Raw genomic sequence first — 16,649 nt, 5'->3', positions numbered from 1 at the left:
ACATGTAGCCTTGTACTCACTCTATGGCCCTAACTAGCCTAATACTTGGAATTCTGCCTCAGCCTGTTGTATAGCTAGGATTACAAGACCATGTCTCTCATTCCTTCTGGAACTTGGCATTGGATTTGTTATTTAGATAGACTGAGCAGGGCATTGGTGTGCTAGAGCACCTGTGATGGCCCTGGAGGAGGAAGACTGCTTTGTTTGTCTTCTGAACTCTACCAGTAATCTACTGTAATGAACTCTACTGGTAATCTCTACCAGTTCAGTCACTTGTCAGGCTGAGTGGCCTCTGTACTGGTCGAGAACCCAGATTGGTAAGGGGCTTGCCTGCACACACTGTACAAGGGTGCTGAGATGGTTGTCATGGCAGCTGCTGCATCACAGCTTGTGTTCTACCAAAGCCTCCTCAGCTGCCAGGATCCTCCTTGCTTGTGCTCTGTGTTACTGTGTTCCTCATCCACACCCAGTGACCCTGTGCTGTGTTTACTCCTCTAGGGTGACTACAATCAGAGTCGAACCAAAGTGCTACACATGAGCCTGAACCCAGCCAGCATGGCCAGGAAGCGCCAGCAAGAAGACCATGCCCGGTTGCAGGGGGAGTGCGAACGGCTGCGGGGACTCGTGCATGCCTTGGAGAGAGGGGGGCCCATCCCTGCTGACCTGGAGGTTGCCTCCAGCCTTCCCTCATCCAAGGAGGTAGCAGGTAGGTCCCCTGACCCAGCCCTCTGGTCTCCAGAGAGGTACATGCATAAGGCATCCGGGCTGAGTGGATGGACAGAGCCCACCAGCCCTTGCAGCCAGCTGAGAGATATTGCTTCCCTGCAGGCTTCACAAACAGAGTTAGTCATCCGAGTTTGCAAGCAGCTAAGATCTTCTCAGACCCCCCCAAACAAATTAATACCATTTATCAGTTTATATGTGGCCCATTAATCATGAGTAAATCCAATCCTCAGAGAAAACAGGGCCATCGTTCACTGGCCTAAGCACACGTCACAGAGCCCAGGGCCCTTTGCATCCAGGCCCAGGATTCCAGGAAAGAGCAAACTAGTACAGTCAGTGCCTCTCACCATCCTCTCCAGTCTGTAAATCAGGGTAACAACCATCAGAACATGTACCTGCCACCCCTGATGCATTGTAGAGGTCACTGACATCAGTCACTGAGCCTTGGTGAGCATGGCAGCCATGAGATCCTGCCCCAGCTGCTTTTGCTCTGCAGCTGTGATGTGTAAACTTGTGTGTACAAGGGAGGGGTTTGCACTAGGTCTGGGTACAGAGGGAACTGGGACAAGGGAATGCTGGAAGCAGGTCCTGCAGCAACCCTGCCTGTCTTGAGACAACTCTTGTCTCCTTGCCCTTAGGGGAATTTCAGGCCACCTGTGCTATGCTGGGGTTGTGGGCCCCTGCTGTCTTTGGGTTTGTGTCTTGCTTGTGGGTCTTGACGCCTCCTCCTGTGAAGCGCTCCTGTTTTCTTCTCTGTGTACCTGTCATCTGGTCCTGCAGAGGCACTTGGCATTTCCAGTGAGAGTCCTTGAGCCAGGGAGGGTGGAACTGTCATCAGAGAGTCGTTTCTGCAACATGGATCTCAGTTTTGAGGGGCTGAGGCAGATTTTTCTGGTCTCTTCATTCCTGCATTCCTGTTTTGTCTCCCTTCTGCTTGCTGCATCTGCCCTGGGACTTTGTAGAGGGCTCCTGAAGACAGTGTTGCGCTGAACCTGGGGCCCTGGGGTGGTTGAAGGCATGCACTAGGGGGCTGGTGCCCCGAGAACCCAAAGTCTCAGTGGGAATGGCTGGTGCACCCACCCTTATGTTTTTGTCAGGCTGAAGTGCTCTGAGAAGCAATCAATACCTTGGGGCTCCACACAGAGAGCCTGGCATAGAATAGGTACTCCGTATGACTTGTCATCTGTGTTATCACCATAGTCTTGTTGCCTGGCTATAGGGACCCCTGCCAGCCTTAGGTGCTCTGGTTTGGCAGGCCTCCAGTTCATCCTTGTCCTTTGTGAGTCTTGTGGTTCCTGTGTTGCTGTAGGGGTCATTTGTGAGTGGCAGATAGTATGGGTCAGGACTCTGTGCCTCCCTGAAGCATAGAAGATCATGTTGACTTACACTGTTTCTCTTTCCATGAGCAGTGTCATGGGTGTGTGTGTGTGTGTGTGTGTGTGAAGTGCATGTTCTCACTGCCCACTCCTTCACCTCCACCCGTCTCCCATGTCAGGTCTTCAGAGTGAAGGAACTTAACATTGACCCTCTTAAGTCCTGCATGTCTGTTTTCTGCACACTGGAGCCTGCAGACTTGTAAAAAATATAAGAAGCTGGTCTTGATCCCAGTTCTCTTGGATCTCAGACTACTTACTCTCTCCAGTAGAACAGAAATGAACCCTAGCAGCTCTGAGCTTAGGTTATAGCCATCATACTTCTGATTTCTCCACTTTACCAGCATTGGCATCCAGATGGAGGAGACCCCTACAACAGCTGTACCTGCCTGTCATTGGCTCCCAGTAGCCCAGAGTCCAGCTGAGCTGTTTAGGAAGACTGTTGGACTATTTAGGGAGATAGTTCATGGGTTTTGGGGTTCCTCCTGAAAAAGGCTGATCCAAGGACCAAAACCCAGTCTCCCAGTGCTTCCCTGGCTCCTTGTGTGGCCCCCCTACTGTGTGTGGCCCCTGCCACTGAGCTGGTTAATTGCAGTTTAATTAGTCATGCATTAAAATGAAAACAATCTCATCTTGTCAGAGTGACACATTGGAAGTGATCAAATTTATCACTGCTTGACTGGGCCCAGCAGGTCCCAGAGGTGTCTCTGGGGAAGAGAGAAAGGGAGCTGGCTTCTGTGGTGTTCTCCTTTACCCTCAGCCTTTCTGCCCTAGACATGAGGGTACTCTCCAGGGCCTAGTTCAGGGCTTTGGAGTGGGTTTCGGGTTAATAACTCAGGTTCTTCTCTGTAGCTCAGGCTGGCCTTGAACTCCCCATTCTCCTATTTCAGCCTCCCGAGTTCTGGGATTAAAAACATGCACCATTAACCTTGACTGGAGTTGATACGTAAGCACTTGGCGCTTGACTCTGGGGCCTGAGACACCATGGGCTACACTCTGCTTAGACCGTGTAACTTCAGGGTCTCTACTGTTGCAGCCTTGATTCACACATTCCCCACACCAGTGGCCCTGGCTCCAGAACCTAGAACAGCTGGGTGGCAAGGGAGGGTCAAGGATGCCCCAATGCTCACAGAGCCAAATCAGCATGGCAGCTTGACTTGATACAGGCCAATCATAACCCCTGTTTTCTTGGGGAGGGCTGCACCTGCCAGGCCTTAGTCTGCCCAGAAGTAACTAGGGGTGCAAGGGTACACTCCGAGTAGTTTACATGGGAAAGGAGACATGGGGTCTTTGTCTCAGGTGTCCCTACACAGGTGTTCATGGCATGCTGTTCTGGGGAGATGTCAGCTGTTTGCCCTGAGCCTCTGAACCAGTGTTGCAGGTCTATAGAATGATGTTGGCTGAGCAGGTAGGTACATCCCCAATGCAGGCCCCACAACCTGCGTTCTCATATAGAACAGGAAAGTATCATTGCTGTATATGGGCTATGTGGCAGGAGCAAGGACACAGGAGGACCATATTAAAACAAAACAAAACCTGACATTGTTCTAAAAATAAATATTAGTTTTCAACAAGCCCCAACAATACTTGTTATGCTGTAGAAACTGTGAAATTCAGAGCTTGGTACCATAAATAAAGTTTTATTGAAACATAGCCACCCTGTTGTTAGGAATGTCCACAACAGCAAGAGTTAAGCTCCCACAAACTAGTAGAGGTGCCTTCCTAGAATCCCCCAGTGAGGGGCTGTGACTGTGACTCACTGGTAGAGCACCTGCCCAGAATTCCCCAGCAAGGGACTCGGGTGTGGCTCAGTGATAGAGCACCTGCCTAGAATTCCTCAGTGAGGGGCTGGAGTGTGGCTCAGTGGTAGAATACCTGCCTAGAATCCCCCAGTGAGGAGTTGGGGCATGGCTCAGTGGTATAGCATCTGTCTAGTGATGGTTGAGGGCCCTAGGTTGAGCCCCATATTTGGGGGCTGGAAGGACTTCTTAATTAAAAGCAATGAAATGGAGGAGCCTCAAGTTTAACCTTTCTGAACATCATCTCTTCTTAAAAACAACCCTTAACATTATACTCTGACACAAACACCGTAAGGGATATAGTTATCAGGTGACAATTCTGACAAGAGGAAGCAAAGCTGTCTCCCTTCTCATTAGTCAAAGAAACATTCACAGGAGACACTCTGCTATCTTGTTTTTTAGGGCTCGTGCTAAAGTAACAGTTTGGGCTGTACAGCTCTATATGACAGCTCCAATGAAGACTCCCAGCAGTTCCCTTAGCAATATGAGTCATGCTCCACTGCTGGCCCCAGGTGTCCATTCAGCCTGGTGTGTCCCTTCCTGTGTCTAGAGCCATGTCTCCAACATAGTGCTCAGCTTCCTGCACCTGGCTGAGTACCTCAGGAATTACTTTGCCCACTGAGTAGTCTCTCACTGGGTAATGTTCCATGGTATTTGATCCTTGTGTTCCCCTGAGGTAACTCTGTTGATGCTGAGGGCCAACCCTGGGAGGGATTGAGAATGTGAGCACAGTACTGTTTTCTATCTTGAACCTGGGGAAAACATGGCACCAGTCACTTGCTAACCACCAAGGAGGAGGCTGAGGCCACCCAGAGTATACCTCCAGGCCCTCAGTGTAGCCCTACTGTTGAACCGTGTAACCAGGTACATGTTTTGTTAGACATATGGACTGATTGCATTTAGGGAAAGTGAACAGAAATCGTGCTGCTACAATTCAGATCTGAGATGCCCGTGGCTATATTTAATAATGTACATATATACTTGTGCAAGTGGACTGAGCCCACCATGGACCCAGGGACCAAGGTCAGCCTTCTGAGGATTTCAGGGAGACCTGGGAAAGGAACCTTAGACAGCCATTGAGGGCTCTAGAGCAGGGCTGTAGCTTGACTACTGCCCACGGCACACAGTGGCCATGAATCCAGTGTCCAGAGACCCAAGAAACATAGCTAGACTCCAAAGCTGACCTGCTGGAAGGTGCTCTGGGCTGCTGCTGAACCCCAGAAACCAACATTCTGGACAGAACCTGAAAAGAAAGGCCTCATATCTCCTCACATGCTGTCAACATGAAGAGCTTGCAAGGAGCCAGGAAAATAGACCAAAACTACAGCCATAGGAGCAAGCCCATAGTGGCCAGCATTATGAGCATCATAAAGTCCACAGGCATGCAAATAGCCAGGGCTTGGGAACCCCTGTCTTTTTGTAGTCACGTTCCTGCCAGGGTGCTTTATCCCAGCCACAGACACGAGACTGGAACAAGTATCAGCTGCTCAGAATGTCATTAAGTAAAAACAATATACTGCCCATTCTGTGCTCAGTATTAAAAGTGAGAGTACTGGGTCGCTGTGGTTCACACCTGTAAGACCAGCACTCGGAGCCCCAAGTTTCAGACAACCTGAGCTACAGAGTAATAAAAGGGAACAAAAGGAAACAGAAAAAGAAAAAAGTCATAATTACTGAAAGTAGATGAATGAAATAAAGAGACACACAGAAACCACTAAGCCCAAAGTCTCATCTAAGTTAATAAACGTGTAATCAACAGTGAGCAGTAAGTCCGTAGGGACCATCTGACAGATGCCACCAGGACAACTCTCCAGTGATCCAGACAAAGACAGATTTAGACCTTGACTTCAAGCCACACAGCGAAGAGATTATGGAGGGTCTGCAGCTGCAAACAGAAGGAATCAGTCTGAACAGCCCAAAAGAAAATAGGACTATTTATCAACTCACTAAGGAACCTTCAACGCCTGAGCCAGGCTTGTCGGTGCAGGCCGTCACCACAGCCACTTGGGAGGCAGAAGCAGTGGGGAGTTCGAGTTGAAGGCCAGCCTGGGCAACTTTATGAGATGCTGTCTCCCTACAGTGTTCTCCAATAGCAAGATGGGAACAGGAGGTCGACACTCTGGGAAGCTCACAGGCCAGCTAGCCTGGGTACTCACTGGTGAGCAGAGACCCTCTCTCAGACTGGTGGAAGATGAGGACTGGCACGGACATGGTCCTCTGACATCCATGAGTGCATTATGGCATGTGTTAATGCACACAAGCACACGCTCACACACACATCATTCGTATGCATATCACACACATTTTGCATGCCATAAGCATATATCACAAACATGTCTATACATACAAAGGTTTTAGTTTTTTTGATTTTTTTTTTTTTTTTTTTTTTTTTTTTTTTTTAAGAATGATGGGATTTAATTGCTGACTTCGTGGGCTGGGAGAGGTTTTCCCTCTCTGACTCAGGTCATTCACAAACTAGTTCCCTCCCTACCCACCTTTCTGGGTCCTACATGGACTTCAAAGCTCGGGGGCCAGTGTGGAAGACAGACCCTGAACTGGGACAAAGGAATGGCTTCAAAGGGGCTTCTCCACGACTGGGGGCTGACTACAGGGCTAGGCCTAAATGGGACTCAGGACTGGAACTCCCACAGGGAATATGGCACGGAACCCTGAGCAGTCAGGCTTCTTGTCCCAGGTCAGGTAGAGCTGAAAGCTGTCCATCTAGTAAGCATGACCCTGGCTTCAGGTAGAGTGAGTAAAGACCTAGAATTGGGATGAAGGGGCTGAGGCTATGCCTCAAGGCTGTGGCTCTCCTGAGAGCCCTCATCCTCAGCCTTTCTCAGCTGCTCCAGGGTTTGTGCCTTGTGATAGAGAGCTGCCCTGGGCACTGTCAATGTTCTCAGTATAGCCTACCTCCCTTTGAGGCCTCTAAAGTATAGTCCAGGCCCAGAACTGCCTTGAGACCCCAAGGGTATGATGGAAGCTCCCCTATGCCTGCTTCTACTCTGTGGGTACCACTTGTCTCCCATCCACTGACACTTCATCCAGAGCCAGGCTGACCCTTGCCTCTGGCCCCAGACCTCCATCTGAGCTTAACACCAGCCTGTTGGCCATGTACCCAGGCCTGTTCCAGTGATATGCCCTCCCCTCTGGTCATCTTTCTCCCTTCTTGCTGACTTGTTGTCACCCCTGCCCTTCTCTGGGCTCTAGGCACCTCAGAGATAGAGTCTTGTATAGTTTCAGTCTTGTTCAGTTTTTATGTTCTGTTGGGAGATGCCAAGGAGCAAACCCCAGACTCACACATGCCAGACAAGCACGTCACCTCTGAGCCACATCCCTAGATCTTGAATCATATCCTGAGTTCCCCCTGACTGGGGGGGGTCCCTATGACCCTCACATGGGTCTGCTGAGGCTGAGTAACTGCTGCATTCCCCAGCCACATTGAGCTGCTCGGCTGAATGCCTTGTTTCCTTTCCTTCCTGGCATGTCTGTAAACTTTGCTGGGTAGCTGAAGCCAAGTACCCAATTAGGGATTTCTCTCCAGTTTCATTCAGCCTGTAATTGAAGTGGGAGCGCCTTCGCGCCTGACACATCAAACAAGCGGGCGCCCTGGAACCCCAGCCTGGATACACTTGGCAGCCCTGACCTCCCCACCGCAGATCTGTAGTGCCAGGTAGGGCCAAGAGGTGTTGGCACAGCAAGTGCTCACCAGTCAAGTGAGGGCAGGATCCTTCAGCTTGTGGCCCCCCTGGGAAACCATCTAGGCCTACCTTGGCAGCTACCATCTTCCCTGAGTTTCTTGTCTTGGAGAGAGGGTGGCATGCTCACCTGCCTTCCTGGGCTGTCATAAGGCTGGCTTTAGTAGCTAGCCTGCATTCGTGGTTATGGCACATGCTATATATTCTGTGTCATAGAAACATAAAGGTTGTGGTATGGGGTCCATCTGACTTGGGGCTTCTGGGGTGGGTCCTAAGGTTGTGGGGTCCATCTGATTTGCTGTAGATACAGAGGGAGTCACTCACCTCTCCCAGGAGCCTGCACTGGGCTGTCTCTGCTTCACGTCTCACCACGCTCAGCAGCAGCACCCTCTGTCCCCAGCTGTCTAAGGGTGTAATTAACTCAATGATTTACTGAGCTTACAGCGGTGCTCTGCCTCCACGACAGCCTGGCTTTAGAATGTTCCCGTCACCCTGATGGGTCCCCAGTGCCCTTGTAGTCGTCCCTGCTCCCACTCACAGCCCCAGGCAATCACTGATCTTTCCTCTGTTGATTTGTCTTTTCAGAACATTTGTCTAAATGGAACCTTACACTACGCAGGCCTTTGTTCTGGCTTCTGCCGCTGAGTGTAATACTTTTGCGTTTCAGCCATATTCCTTTGTATGGCTGAGTAATATTCCACCATGTGGATGGCCCATCAAGTCATTGATGGTGGACATTAGTTGTGAACTGCTGTGAACATTGGAGATAGTGCCCATGTCTTATGTGTAGAAGGGGATTTCTGGATTACCTGGTACATTTATCACCTTTGTAAGGATTGACCTAATTGTTTTCCAAAGTGGTTATGCCAGTTGACATTCCCTTATGAGGGTCCCCTGTGTGTGCTCGCCATCCTCCCTACCATTTGTCTCTCTTGGCTTCTTGATGACAGCATCCTCTGTGGTTGCTTTTCCCTAATGACTAATGATTCGGAGCTCATTTCTGCAGCTTATTAGCCATTCATACATCTTCCTCGCTGAGACGCCTCTTACATCGGTGCCCAGTTTTTAATTGGATTGTTTGTCTTCTAATCATTTTCTTAATGCTTTCGTCTGATAAGCAACGTTTTTAATTTTGATGAAGTGTAATTTATCAGCTCTTCCTTCCGTGGCAGGCACTTTGTCCTAGGGACTCTGATCACCCCAGCACTATGGCTGTCTATGACTTTTCAAGAAGGACTCATTTTTAGACTCCCCCCCCCTTGCCTCACCCTGTTAGTGTGTTAGAACGATGGAATCCAGTTTTGTTTGTTCTCTTTGATCCTCATTCACCACGACACGTTGCTTTCTATTGCTGTGATAAACACCATGACCAAAGAAATTTAGGAAGGAAAGGGTTAATTTTCTGACCCTATCATAGCCCATAGGTAAGTCAGTCCAGGAGCTCAAGGCAGGAACTATAGCAGAGGCTGTGAAGGAATGGTGCCTACTAGCCTTTTCCCTATGGCTTGCTCAGCCCACTTTCTTATGGAACCAGGCCCACATGCCCAGGGGTGATACCACACAGCAGTGACCTGGGCCTTCCCATATCAGTCACTAATGGAGAAAATGCCTCAGGCTTGCCTGCAGTCCAGTCTGATGGTGGCATTTTCTTAACCAAGTTTTCCTCTTCTCAGATGACCCTAGCTTGTATCAAGTGGACAAAAATCTAATCAACACACTTGCCTTCCCCAATCCCAGCACTCTAGAGGTGGAAGCAGGAGGAAAGGGACTTTTAGTTTATCCTTGGCTACCTAGTGAGATGGAGGCCAGCCTGAGTTGTTATAATAATAATAATAATAATAATAATAATAATAATAATAATAATAATAATAATAAAAGAACTGCATTTCTATGACTCTGAAGATCAACTCATGATTCAAGTTCTAGTCCAGAATCACTCTGTCTTGATGAATGTGTTTGGCCAACTCTCCACAGTTTTACCCTGTCTTGGCAACACATCCCTTGTCACACTTTTAGCAGAGGCCATGGGTCCTCTGGACCTCTTCTGGAGGATTGCCTGTCCCTTCGTGTACTTTTCTGAGTCAGCTGCCTCTTTCCTTCTTGCTTCTTTGTAAACAGGTGTATTGTGTGACTCTCCTGGGGAGTCTATTTCTATTCACCACAAATTCAGGTGGCAATAACAGTCCAAAGAAATAATTCCATCCAAGTCTAGCTTGGTGAGCCAGTGAGTGTATTGGGGTTCCATACAGGAATGTGGGTACAGGGTTACTTATAATGGGTAATGAGTTGCTGACAGAAGTGTGGGTGACTCCAGCAGCTACATCATGGCTCACCCCAGCATGCTGATGACTCGTGCAAGCTACGCCCCTGGAGCTTCCAGCACAACTTGCAGGCAACTCCACTGAAGAGTATCCTTCCCCAGCAACTGTTTACTACTTATATAACCCTGGGGAGGGGGTGAGCCATTGAGCTAGCCCCCTCTATGTGGGAACATAGATCTCTGAGAGCCTCCTGAGGAACACTACAGCCATCTGATTTCAAGATGACCAGGGCCACGTCTGTCACCTCCTCAGCCCACTGTAACATGTGTTTTCTGGCCAAGCTTCAGATTTCCGAATCTCCCTGCTCTTCTCCTATTTGTTCTCACCCACACTGCAAATTCAGTTAGCAATAGCGAGTAATACCCGTGCCAGTCCGAATGCTGTGTTGCCTTGAGATTTCTTCTACCAGATATTGCTCAACCCAGCACTTGAAGCTCCTCCTTCTGCAAAATAGACTCTCTGCTGTGGTGTAAGGAGACAGAGTGTGTCAGTCATAGCAGGACACCCAGGGCATGGGGCTTCTGCTTTCCATGTTCACTATGACAGTCAAGGTACTATGTGTGTTGTCTCTGTAAATGAACAGGTTGTTCTTGTTAAAATGCTGAGAACTGGAAGGACTTCAGGGAACCTTGGACAGTGTTGGAAAGGGTGGGATCAAGGGTCAGTGGAAGGCTGGGGAGATAGTTTGGCTGGTAACTCTTGCCTTACCAGCAGTGTGGTGCCCATCTTCAGAACCCACATTTAAAAACCTGGGCATGGTACCATGAACTCAAGACCCCAGTATTGAGAAGGAGACACATGGATCCATGGGGCTCCTTGACCACGAGAAACTGACTTTTTTTTTTTAACATTATGATTGACATTTTTATTTCTTTATTTTGTATGCATCTGTCTGTGGGGGGGGGCAGTGCATGTGGAGGTCATAGGACAGCTTTCACAAGTCAGTTCTCTCTATCTTGTGAGACCCAGGACTCTAACTTAGATCAAAGGGTGAATAACTGAGGAACAATGCCCAAGGTTGTCCTTGGCCTACACATACATATGCATGTTCGTACATACATGCACTTGTGTGTGCACACATACACATGCCTGTGCATGCACAGGTATGCACACACACTCATGTGCATACACACATTTGTGTGCACACATGTGTGCATGTGCACACTGACAGAGTCTGTAGAGCCCCACTCCTGATCTGTCCAATAGGTTGGATTCAGCTCCAGCTCTGGCTGTGTTTAGTCATCAACATGTTACAGCATTCATGCCATCATAGACCAAGGCTACCAGCCCCTCTGGACTACAGGCCGTGGGGAACAGGAAGGCACCCTTTGCTTCTGCTCTTTGAAAGCTGATGATTTCCAACCCAACCAGTCCCTGTCCTCTGTTCCAGGCTAGTGTGTGTCAGGAAGACAAGAATCCCCAGCTCTTCTCTTCTTTACCTGGGGCTCCTCTCTGGCCTAACCATGGCCTTCCTCTTGTTCTACCTGGGTCCTTACCAACCTTAAGGTATTTAAGTCTTAGTTGTACCAAAACAAAAACAAAAACAAAAACAAAAAACTCTAAGCCGGGTGGTGGTGGGGCATATCTTTAATCCCAGCACTCGGGAGGCAGAGACAGGCAGATCTCTGTGAGTTCGAGACCAGCCTGGTCTACAAGAGCTAGTTCCAGGACAGCCTCTAAAGCCACAGAGAAATCCTGTCTTGAAAAAAAAGTCTTAGTTGCTGCCCGACCCAAGATCCTTCTAAAACCTTCTCTGAGCTGCTTCAGCTGCTGAGTTGGTTCTGTATCCTTTAATCTGCTGTCTGAAGAATTGGTTCCATATCGAGTCTGAGGCCATCACACGCATTAGCAGGTTCTTAATACACTGCTTCATTTCAAGGAGGAGGGACAAAGGAGACTTAAAACTCTTGTCTCGCCCAGAGCAGACAGATTGACTCAAGAATGACTCGGTCAATAAAAGATGAGCACCACCATCCCCAAAGGGAGCTCGCCTTCCGGGGAATTATGGTTTCTGTACACCCAATGTCAGAAATTAATATTACATCCAGTGTGCGGAACGGATCGCCTGCTCTCAGCCTCATGAAGCCGTGACTCCAGCATGTTGCTCTGATGTGACTCGTCCTCTCTGCCTCTGCCCACTGGCTCCATCAGAGCTTCTGTCCTGTCCAGAGGACTGCGGGCCACTGCCTCAGCCCCACTTTTCTCTTGGCACACAGCCTGCCTTGCATGTCTGTGGAAGGAAGTTTCTTGGAATTCTCTTGCTTTGTGAAGTGATTCTGTGCTTCAAGTGTATTTGGCTAGGCAGGGAAATGAAGAATGTGTGAATATACATGTGATGATGTCATGTCTATTGGTTTCTGGTTATCTGTATGTGTGAAACCTTTCTTTGAAGGCTGTGGCTCTGCTAGAGGACATGAATAGGCCATGTCAATGCCTGTGAGTGTGTGTGTGTGTGTGTGTGTGTGTGTGTGTGTGTGTGTGTGTGTGTGTGTGTGTGTTGGATGTAGACACTAGAAGAGGATGTTCAATCTCCTCCTCCATTGTGCTCCATCTTAATCTTTTGATGCAGAATCTCTTATGAACTTGGAGCTAGGCTGGCAACCAGCAAGCCCCAGCATTCCTCCTATCTCCACTCCTCACAGCTCTGGGGTTGTAGGCATGTGGCCAAACCTGACTATTTACATGAGTGCTAAGGATTTGAAACCAGGTCCTCATGCTGTTGTCTATCTCCCCAACTCCATGATACACTGTGTCAGAAGCAGCTCCCTGCCTCACTATCCAGCCTCCTGGGAACAAGAATAGGTGAGTCTACGCCAAGCAGCCCTGTTTGAGCCTCCCCAGCCCTCATCTTCAGCTCAGTAGTAACATAGGAACCCACATGCTGCTGTTTGGGATATTCTGGAACCTCTGCTCCAGCTCCCAGAGCCTTTATTTCAGCCCCACCAGAGGCCCTTGCAGTAGAAGGCAGCAGTGCGTGCGGTAGGCACAGGAGTTCTGCTGCCAATGAGTTTATTGGGCTTTCTTTCAGAGAAAAGGTTAAGGGCTGTTCCCAGCAGTGTGGGTACTTGTCCCCCAACTGGCCACACTTGAAAGCCTTACCCAACAGGGATGAGAGCTTCCCCTTAGCCACATAGATGGATTCCTTCATCCCTTTGTCTTCCCCAGCCTATATACTCCAGCCCAATGGTTCTCAACCTTCCTAATGCTGCAATCGTTTAATATTAAACAGTTCTTCATGTTGTAGTGATCCCCAACCCTAAAATTATTTCATTGCCACTTCATAACTGTAATTTGGCTACTGTTATGAATAGTGTATAAATATCTGATATGCAGGTTTAGAACAGCTGCTCTAGCCTGAGTCCAAGTACAATTAAGGTGGAGTTGCATGTAACAGGTGGCGGGGTACAACTGGATACTCAGGTGAGGGTCTCATGACCCTCCCCATCACTCTATGGTAGGATGTAAACAGCTGGGATGAGCCTTTTGGAAGGGGGTCACAGCTGAACTTCCCATGATGGCTTTTACTGAACTTAGAGGACAGCCACTCAAAACAGCCAGACAGCTGGATGGAGCTCTGTTCTCCCCACTGCTGTGGACTCCATCATCAAAGTTGACACTGTGGCCTATGACTTCTCTGGATCCCCATGCCCTCTGCCTATCTTGGACTGGAAGTGACCTCCCCCAAACTACAACCCAAATGTAGCCCTGACCTTGTAGAACTGCCCAGCTGAGATTCAGTGGCGAGTAGTCATCAGTTCAGATACCAGGGAGCACAGCCCTGCTGCATGCTCACAAGGAATGTGTACCCCATGGCTGCCAGAGTCACCACACCCAGGACAGGAGTTGCTAGAGCCTTTAGTGGCCCTCATCCCAGGGTTGGCTTCCCTGGGGCTGCTCCCATCTGGCCCTCTGTGTTACCCCAACTATGCCATGTGTTTGATACCCCCACCCCCAACTCTCCTTCTTCTCAACTGTTGTCAGCCTCCCTGCCAGAGCAGAGCTTCCTGGTGCAGAGCCCCCCTAAAGAGAAACTTGGCCTTTGGAGCCAAGGCAGGGCCCCAGCTCTTGAGCTGGCTGTCCTTGGGTGACACACCAGCTTGTGGTTCAGTGGCCTGTCAAAGAGGCTCACATGCTGCCAACAGAGGCTGTGAGTGGAGACCAGTCCTGGAGCAGTCCTGGCTGGCATCTCACACTCTGCAAAGTGCCTCACCCTCTGCAATGTATCTTACACCCTGCAGTGCTATCTAGCAGTGGTCTAGATGGCTGCAGCCAGCCAGGCCTTGCTCTATCCTTTTCCTCCTTTTTTGTTTGTTTTTGGGGTTTTCTTTTCTTTTTTCTTTTTGATTTTGGTTTGTTTGTTTGTTTTTTTCCCCCCCTCTTTGAGACATGTATTCTAGCTGGCCTTGAGCTTCTGATCTCTCTGCTTCTCCCTCCCACAAACTGGTACATCGGGTGTACACTAGCATCTGCTTTATACCATGCTGGGGATTAAACCCAGCACTTCATGCATGCTAGGCAAGTGCTTTACTTGCTAATAAGCCATATTCCCAATCTTCCTCTCTGTACCTTCAAATGGCCTGTGTGTCCAAGGTTTTCCAGTCCTGGCTCCCCAGTCCTCTATAGCTATGTATGTTAGACACCTTCAAGTGGGATCACGGGTTGCTCCAGGCCACCCAGCCTCAGTGTCTAAGGGGAGTGTGGGGCCACTTACTCTTCTGCCCATCAACTCATTTAGGGCTGCTGAATCTCTTTCAGTGACCTTGTGTCCCAGGCACTGTGGGTGCTGGGCTTGCCCCAAGGGAGACCCAGTCTCTGCCTCCAGGGACTTATACAGTGGAGGAAGTGGACCCTCAAAGCAGGGTAGCACACGTGGCCACCAGAGGTGTAAAAGCTCAAGGAAGGTCAGGAAGAAAAGCACTTGGAGGTGTTGGGGCAGAAGTCCAGGGCCACTTGTAGCATGGCAGAGAACTATACTGTTCAGGCGTGTGTGGGTGAACCTGTTGCACACAGCAGAGTAGCAGAAGCCAGGCCAGCACTTAGGGCTGGGTTTCCATATCAGTAGAAGGAAGGGAAACCCCACCCATGCCTCCTGCATCGGATCAGGAGGGCAGTCAGCTCTAGAAAGCAGGATCTAAGCAGGGTTGGTCCGAGTTTGTGTGTCGACAGGGGGTGGAGGGATGGGGGGCGTGTCGAGCATCTGATTGGGGAGGCTCTGGGGCAGTGCTAACTAAGTCTGTAGGAATCCAAGGGAGCCTCATTACTTGGGACAAAGGCTGTAAAGGTGGATGGCAAGTTGACAGGGGCTACAGCCTAGAGCACCTTTGGTTACTGGCAGGGGAGCTTTCCATTTACGTGGTAACTGGCAGGTGTATAATAGAGCAGGAAGTAAGGGTGCATCCCTTAGGACTTGGGTACACCTGTCACTAGGGTCATGAGGAAGGGTTGATGGACCTGGGCAAAGCTCCCCATATGCCAAATGGGGTGGGGAGAGAGGCCTGTTAGGTAGTGCTTACAGCCAGCTGGAGGCTCCATATTGAGGGACACAGACACCAGAACCATGATCCAGCACCACACGGGGCTGCATGTAGTTTGACCCCAACCTGTGACCCTTATTTTTCTGAGCCAGAAGTCATACAACAGTGTGCTGACCCTTGCTTGTCTCTGACGGGGCCTCTGCTTGGGCACCTCAGGCTTGTGCCACAGGGCAGAGAGGCCTACTATAGGAAGGGTCCATGTAGCGGAGGAAGGGCTGGCTGATGACTCAACAGGTAGAGCCATAAAGTGGAGTCAGCAGCGGGAGACATGTGCCGGACCATGTACCTTTAGCCCTGCTAGCCAGTGACCAGGGTCTTTCTGAGCCAAGGCCTGATTTGCTGATGGAAGCCCCTGCTCAAACCCCAGGGTGGTACCTGAAGTAACATCACCTGACACCCAGTAGGTGTTTGTGTATGTCTCTTGGACTACCATAATCCTGAAGACCCACATTAGGTAATATGGATCTTTGGGCCCCTGGTTTGTCTCCACATCCATCAGCCAATGCAGTGTGCCCCCACCCCCACCCTGGAGTACAGCAGACACTAGAGGCTGCTGATCCTCTACTGCCAAGAGTGCTGCCACAGGGACTATGCAGCCTGGCATGCGGGGCCTCTCCTACTCTGTCCCTGGGGTGGGGGAGGGAGTCTTATAAGAACGAATATGATATCAGCACCCGCTTGTCACCCCGGGACTCTCCCACCCTGTAATCTGGTGGGCTGTAATTGCCAGTGTCTTTTCAAATCATTTTTGTGCAAGGTGACAAGCTGCTTGCTGGAGTGAGCAGTTAATCACACAGAGATGCCCCGTTTGAAAGGCGCTCAGAGCTTACCCAGGGGCGGCTGCCAGCAGCCAGGCGGGTGCACACAGTCTGCTCATCTGCATATAATTCCAGGGCAAGCCAGCATCGCTGAGGCTGGTGTAAACCATGCAATTTCCGGCCCAGCAGGGGACACAGGCTGGTGGTGGGGGCCAAACCTCAGGGCCAAACCTCAGGCGTCAGTAGAGTTAAAGCAACACCATCTCTATAGGGCAACAGGAGTCCTGATTAGCAGGTGGTGGTGGTGGGTCACTTTGGGAACCACAGGTCTCCATCTTAGACCAGCTGCCCTACCCATCACTATGTAGGGTGGTTTCGGGGAAGGAGAACCCCAAAAGTATCCTAGTTGGCATGGTACATAACCTCCACCTGCCAGCCACGCC

The 16,649-nt window shown here is 49.9% G+C and overlaps 1 protein-coding gene across 1 annotated transcript in view; it reads left to right on the top strand.

Moving 5' to 3' along the window:
- Mad1l1 (mitotic arrest deficient 1 like 1) overlaps positions 1 to 16,649 on the top strand; it is a 310,200-nt gene that overhangs the window by 231,179 nt on the left and 62,372 nt on the right. Inside the window, 1 exon segment of the mRNA NM_001246783.1 lies at positions 499 to 706. Coding sequence (NP_001233712.1) covers positions 499 to 706 — 208 coding nt within the window.

This window comes from Cricetulus griseus, chromosome 4, assembly GCF_003668045.3.
Source record: "Cricetulus griseus strain 17A/GY chromosome 4, alternate assembly CriGri-PICRH-1.0, whole genome shotgun sequence".
Taxonomy (NCBI): domain Eukaryota; kingdom Metazoa; phylum Chordata; class Mammalia; order Rodentia; family Cricetidae; genus Cricetulus; species Cricetulus griseus.
The sequence above is the reverse complement of the archived record's forward strand: the minus strand, read 5'-3'. Positions and strand labels throughout refer to the sequence as shown.